General features: G+C 52.2%; 1 protein-coding gene across 1 annotated transcript; it reads left to right on the top strand.

Moving 5' to 3' along the window:
• Positions 1–383: 383 nt before the first annotated feature.
• SOX4 (SRY-box transcription factor 4) lies at positions 384–4,556 on the top strand (the record flags this gene model as incomplete). Its single annotated transcript, XM_084202980.1, has 1 exon — positions 384–4,556. The coding sequence occupies one exon, from the start codon at positions 384–386 to the stop codon at positions 1,683–1,685; it is 1,302 nt and encodes a 433-aa protein (XP_084059106.1). The 3' UTR covers positions 1,686–4,556.
• Between the last annotated feature and the right edge of the window lie 2,656 nt (positions 4,557–7,212).

Raw genomic sequence — 7,212 nt, forward strand, 5'->3', positions numbered from 1 at the left:
AAGCAGACCGACACCCCCCTCCAACAAAAAAAAAAAGGCAAACCAAAAAAGCCCAACACCCCAAGAAAAAAAAAAAAAAGCGCAAACTTGGACGGGCGGCTCGCGGCGCTGCTTTTGCAGAAACTCTTGTCTGACCGCGGACGGCCCCGCCACTCCTGCTGCCTGCTGCCGCCGCCGCCGCCTCGAGGGGGAGAGGACCGCGCCGCCGGGGACGAGGCGCCGGTGTGGAAGTACAAGTGGTGCGGGGAGCGGGGGCGCGGCCGCGGGGGGCTGCGCCGTCCCGGTGCCGCTGTGAGAAGTTGCGCGCCCTGCCCCGCGCCGGAGCGGCGCTGAGCTCCGGAGCGGCGCTGAGCCCCGGCGAGCCCCCCGCCGCCGCCGCCGCGATGGTGCAGCAGACCAACACGGCGGAGAACACGGAGGCGCTCCTGGCCGCCGAGACCTCCGACTCCGGGGCCGGCATCGAGCTGGGCATCGCCTCCTCCCCCACGCCGGGTTCCACCGCCTCCACGGGGGGTAAGGCGGATGACCCGAGCTGGTGCAAGACACCCAGCGGGCACATAAAGCGGCCCATGAATGCCTTCATGGTATGGTCACAGATCGAGCGGCGAAAGATCATGGAGCAGTCCCCCGACATGCACAACGCCGAGATATCCAAGCGCCTGGGCAAGCGCTGGAAGCTGCTCAAGGACAGCGACAAGATCCCCTTCATCCGGGAGGCGGAGCGGCTGCGCCTCAAGCACATGGCGGACTATCCTGACTACAAGTACCGGCCCAGGAAGAAGGTGAAGTCGGGCAACAGCTCCGCCAAGCCCGGCGACAAGGCGGACAAGGGCGGCGGGGGCGGCGCCGGCGGGGGCAGCGCGGGCGGCGGCTCCGGCGGCCCCGCGGCCCCCGCCAAGCCCGCCCCGAAGAAGGGCGGCGGCGGCGGCTCCAAGCCCTCCCCCGCGGGCGGCGGCGGCGCGGGCGCGGGCGGCAAGCCCCACGGCAAGGCGGCGGGGGGTAAGGCCGCCCCGTTCCCCGGGGAGCCCTCGGCCGCGCTGCTGCCGCCCGAGCACCAGGCGCTCTACAAGCCCCGGGGGGCGGCGGGCGCGCCCTCGGGACCCGGCAAGCCGCTCGCCGAGAAGAAGTTGAAGCGGGTCTACATCTTCGGGAGCGGGCAGGCGGCGGCTGCCTCCGCCTCCCCCGGTGGCGCCGTGCCCGGCAGCCCCACGCTGAGCAGCTCGGCGGAGGCCGGCGACCCCTTGAGCCTCTACGAGGAGGGAGGCGGCGGCGCGGGTCGGCCCGACGGGGACTGCGGCGGCGTTGCCTGCCCCTCACCCTCCGGCTCCGGCTCGCCCTCGGATCACCGCAGCTACACCAGCTTGCGCGCCTCCTCCCCGGCCCCCTCGACGGCGCACTCCTCATCCGCGTCCTCCCACTCCTCCTCCTCTTCCTCCTCCGGCTCCTCTTCGTCGGACGACGAGTTTGAGGACGACCTCTTGGACCTGAACCCCAGCCCCGGCTTTGAGAGCATGTCCCTGGGCAGCTTCAGCTCCTCGGTGCTCGACCGGGACCTGGATTTTAACTTCGAGCCTGGCTCGGGCTCGCACTTTGAGTTCCCGGACTATTGCACGCCGGAGGTAAGTGAGATGATCTCGGGGGACTGGCTGGAGTCCAGCATTTCCAACCTGGTCTTCACTTACTGAGGCGAGAGCCGGGCCCTGCTGGAGGAGGCACCGGCGCGCGTGGCTGTCGGCAGGACTCGCCCACCCCGCCGGGCGCTTTTGTGTCTTTTTCTGTTTTGTTTGGTGTTTGTGTTTTGAAGTTTTTTTTTTTCTTTTTGAGGGGGGAGGAAGTGTTTTGCTTGTTTCTGGGAAGGTGCTGTTGAAAGACTGCTTCTTGAGCTTGGGGAAGGAGCGGGATCGCCCTCTCCTTGCGGAAAGGCCAGCAGTCCCTTTCCTCCGGCTGCAGACGGACCCGCACACACCCCCTCCGAGAGAGGACCCTGGCGATGCTTTTTGAGAGACTGGCGGGAGCGAGACGCTGTCCTTTTCCCTTTTTTTTATTTCCTGAAAAGAGAGAGAGAAAGGGGGAGGGAGGGGAAACCACACACACCTCTGGGTTCTTTGTTATTGCCCATTTTATACGAATAAAGAGGAGGGGGAGCGATGCGTTGTGCTGAGCGCACACTGGATGTCTTGAGCATTCGCTCTTTCCAATGAAAGAGCGATCAGAACTGCTTGGGAAAAAAAAAAAGAACAGAAAATCCACCCAAATCCTTTGCAATGTTCATATTTGTGGGGAGAAATCCTGTCCCGGTTTCTTCTGCGGTGAGAAGAGGCAACAATGCTGGGAGGAGGAGGAGGTGGATGGAGCTGGACTGAGATCCTAGTTAAGCGGAGAAGAGCCAGACTTACACTTGAGAGCTGTCTTGGAAATACGGTGGGGGTAAATAATAATAAACTGAAATGGATTTGCACGTACAGATAAGGTGGCGGCAGCGCTTTTCTCAGTCACCTCATGTAATATGTAGAGAGAAAAATAAGGCTGAAACTTCAAAAAAACTGAAAACTTCTTTTGAAACAGAGACCGAGTGGGAACAGTTTCTGTCATGATGTGGTACAGGGGAAACTGAGGGCGATGGCTTTTGCAAAAAAAAAAAAAAAAAAAAAAAAAAAACAAACCCGAAAATACAAAAAAAAAGTAGTTTTTTTCTTCTTACTCAGAATCGTGATGGTGTTGGATTATTTCACTGGTGGGGTTTAATATAGCATGTTATACTGTCTATCTTTTCAAGATTTCTGTAAGACTGTTGAACAGTTTAAAAAAAACAAAACTAGTGTTAGGATAATATAAAAGCAGATAGATGGCGCTATGTTTGATTCCTACAAAAATATCACCAGCTTTTTTTCATTCTTAACTCTTTAAAGGATTCAAACGCAACTCAAATCTGTGCTGGACTTTAAAAAAATGAAAATTCAGGACCAAATTTTTTCTCAGAGTATGTATGTGTTTGTTCCTTATAGCTGTAAATGAAAAGACTGTTTTTTCTCACCGATGCTCCATCCTCGTATTGTTTTTTTTTTCCTTGTAAATGTAATCGGATGCCATTTTATAAGTGGACGTATTTATACTGGCCAAACATTTTTGACTTTGTATTTCTTTGTCCTTTTTTGGTAGTTCTCGTTGTTACCCGCACCATTTTTATGTCTCCTTCACTGAAGGGCTAGAGTTTTAACTTTTAATTTTTTATATTTAAATGTAGACTTTTGACACTTTTAAAAACAAAAAGAGAAGAGAGATGAAAACGTTTGATTATTTTCTCAGTGTATTTTTGTAAAAAATATATAAAGGGGGTGTAAATCGGTGTAAATCGCTGTTTGGATTTCCTGATTTTAACAACAGGGCCGCTGGTTAGTATCTCACACGCGTGTGCGCGCTCACGCTCACTCACACTCTCACACACCCACGAATCAGCCCCTATTTTGTCCATGTTTACACTCCAATCTGCAGGCATCTTAAAGTGACAGCATCCCTCACCGCCCCCGCCGCCGCCCGCTCCGCAGCCCCCCGCCTCCCCGCGGAGGGGGCGGCCGGGGGCCCGGGGGAAGGGATTCACACTGTATGCTACCGTTTTGGGGAGCCACCTGTCCCCGGATGAAGTGAAGCAACTGGTGCATTTACACAGAAGGGATCCTGTACCTTTAACTTGTAAACCACATCTTTTGCACTTTTTTTCTAAGCAAAAACGTGCCGTTTAAACCACTGGATCTATCGAAATGCCGGTTTGAGTTCGCGACACTATGTACTGCGTTTTTCATTCTTGTATTTGACTATTTAATCCTTTCTATTTGTCGCTAAATATAATTGTTTTAGTCTCTTATGGCATGATGATAGCATATGTATTCAGGTTTATAGCTGTTGTGTTTAAGATGAAGAAAGTGAAAACATCTTTGTACATTTAAGTCTGTATTATAATAAGCAAAAAAGAAGATTGTGTGTTTATGTATGTTAATATAACATGACAGGCACTAGGACGTCTGCCTAATGAGGTGGTTCCGTTAAGGGTTTAACTTTTTTGTTCCTTTTTTTTTTTTTTGTTATTTTTTTGGTCATCCATCCTGTGCAATATGCTGTGTAGATTTTTTTTTTTTTTTTTTTGGTCTATGGTCACCCACAACACAACGTGGGGAAAGGAAAAAAAAAAAGAAAAAAATCATGCCAGCTAACCATGTCAAGTTCACTGCCTGTCAGATTGTTGATATACCTTCTGTAAATAACCTCTCTTTTGTTTTGTTTTTATTTTCTTTTTTTTTCTTTTTTTTTTTTTTTTCTTCGGGAAGGAAATAAAATCAGCTGGAACTGAACCCTAATACTGGGCTGCCCTTGTCATCATTGTTACGTCCCCAGCCCCCTCGGGGCAGGTGTGTTTTGTCTCTCCGGACGGCACGGCGGCGGCCGGCCCCGCCGGGAGGGGCCGGGGAGGGAGGGGCGGCCGCGCTGCCGAACCGCCCGACCGGGACCGGGGCACGGCCGGGGAGTGGCGGCGGTACCGGCGGGGGCTGCGGGTGCTCCAGGGCAAGGGGGTCCCGATCTCCCGGCGCTTCGCCTCCCGGGGCAGCTCGCTCCGGCGGACCGCGGGTTGAGATTATTTTCCCTTTAAAGAGATTCCCCCTCCTCTCATGTTTTCCTTTCTGCCCTGGTAGTTCGGGTGAGAACGGCCGGCGCGAACGAGCGAGCGGCAGTGGGGCCCCTCGCCCACCCCCCCCATCCAAAATAGTTCCTCCGGGTCACTTTAATGAAGACTTCCTAAGGCGCAAAGCGTAAGCAAAACCCCGGCCGTCAGCTGTGTAGGGATGCTGGGGGCTCATGGGGGAGGTCCTTGTCCCCTCCTCCCCGCTGGCCGCCAGACGGGGCCGAGGCCGGTGACCCCGCTGGGTTTCTACGTCCCGGGTACCCGGCTGCATTCCCTTCCTGCCTACGAATATGCATCGTACCTCGAGCAGTGTTTTGTAAACCGATTAACGCATCCCACTGACATAATGGTTTCACTTAGTTGTTAATTTACAGCTGGCTTTGAGCCACGAACTCTTTCTCCATGAAAAAGGAGCAGCAAGCTAAAAGAGCTGTTTCGCAAAGCCACCGGCGCAGGAGGTTAATGTTTGCTCTGCCTTATCCCCGTGAATTCCTGGGTTGTATTTGCCTTGCAAAAAACCCCATCAGCAGCTCCACGCCACTCACCGCCTGGGAACTTTCCCGGTTAGCCCCCTTTGCATGCAACGCCTTTCCTGTCCAGGGTCATTTGCAAATCCCACGTCTGTGCAGGTGGCCTCGCGTGTCCCCCGGAGCATCCCCGCCCGGCCCGGGGCGGATAGGCAGCCCACCGGAGGGGTGCGCCCAGCCCCGCCCGGCCGGGACACCTTGCTGTGTCCAGGCGGTGTGGTTAGTGATTAACTTCCTCTTGGGTCTGGGCACTGATTAAAATCAGCGGAGAAAACGGCCAGGCGTGGTGATGGGACGGGCGACAACATCCGGCTACATCCACTGGCGAGCAACAGGCCTGGAACTGCTTCCCTCCCTTTGCCCGGCTCCGGTTCCCGCTGCCGCCCCAGGCCCCTTGGCCGTTGGCTACAGTTAACTTGAGGGGTTTTATGGTTTCCTGCCTATGTGGTTTGTGTTCTCCATTATAATAAAGTCCAGTGTTGGCAAACGGATTGTTTCTCTGGGGACCCTTTGCTGACACAAGTTGTTGTTTCCAGATAGCTTCAGGAAGTCAGTCTGCACAACAGCTACATATGTGCATATGTACATAAACAGCAAATATTTCTCTGTTCCTTGCTGCTTGCAATAAGACAAGTCCCTCACTACAGGAAGTACCCAGAACAAAGCCTCACAAGGATGTATCACCAAAGATACTCCCCCTCCCCCCTCCTTTTTTTTTTTACCCTAATAGACCATATTTCCAGTGTAATTGCTTTGGAAAGAAAAGTAGTAGCCCTTTAGAAAAGGTGGAAGAAAGCAAGTTTACTGAAAGGATTTTACAATGAAGATCAACGTAGAAGAAAAATAGATTTTAGGAATGGCAACTGGTGTCTGACTGTAGGATTGCCTAACACTGGATCATCTCTTGGATGTGGGCCCCAGTGGTGGATGCCTATGAGGAGGTGTATTTCCACAGCCTTGTGGAATCTCCAAGAGCAATCACTCGAGATTGCTGTAGCTGTCATTCCCTCCTACTGCCCTGCCACCGTTGGCAAAGCCTCTGCCAAAGCTGCTCTGAGAGGCCTCAGCCTTGCTCCTGGCAGGTGTAGCCACACTTCAGCACACAGGGCAAAGAAAAATTGATCCTTGCCTGCTGTGCCTTCACCCAGTAGTCAGCATTTTAGGGATCTCTACAGCCACACGTGGTCATTGTCACCAGTGAATCCCACACCACTAATTATTTATTCTGTCCTCCATGGCATTCCTTTCCTGCCTGTGGCCTCTGCAACTTCTTGTGGTAATGCTGAGGGAATTCATTTGTGTGCTGGGTGAAAAAATGAAGTTACTATTTCCATTTTAACTTCAGTGTAGATAATTTGGTTTATTCTTGTACTGTGACAATTTTGCCTCTTCATCTTTGCTAGGACACTGATTTTTCTAACTCTGCTGTTTCTCCATCAGTTTATCTCATAGTGCAGAGAGAGATATAGAGAAGAATTGAAGTAGAAGATTTAAATGAAAAAAATCAGCATAATAGGCTGCATATGTCTGTCACTAAAATTTATTTTTAATAGATCATGCGTCTTTGTTAATCATTAATTTACCTGCAAATTAGATGAAGACTGTTCACCTCAAGAGTGTATATATAATTTTCAGTAATCAGATCTGCTTCCCCTGTGTATAATTTCATTTCCTTCCCATCCTTGTGAAGCAATGTGTGATGTGATTGCATACATAGACAGTATTGTTTTTTCTTTCTTTTCCAGCAGAAGTGTAGGGTTCCCTGAGAGTTAGCAGTGCTGAACACATTTGCAGGCTTTGTGCTCCTGTGTTACACAGCCAGCAGAAATGGCCTGTCTGAGTGGAAAGGACAGGATGGAGCCAGAGGCCTCTCCAGCCTCTCTGCTAGCTGTTGTGACATACACCTTTCATCATATGTGACACAGGATCAACCATGTGAGTGCAGAGGCTCTGTGTGGCCAGCCCCTTCTCTCCCACATCTGCCTCCACAAAAAAAGTGGAAAAAGAAGC

Source organism: Fringilla coelebs (assembly GCF_963513975.1).
Source record: "Fringilla coelebs genome assembly, chromosome: 1".
NCBI lineage: Eukaryota > Metazoa > Chordata > Aves > Passeriformes > Fringillidae > Fringilla > Fringilla coelebs.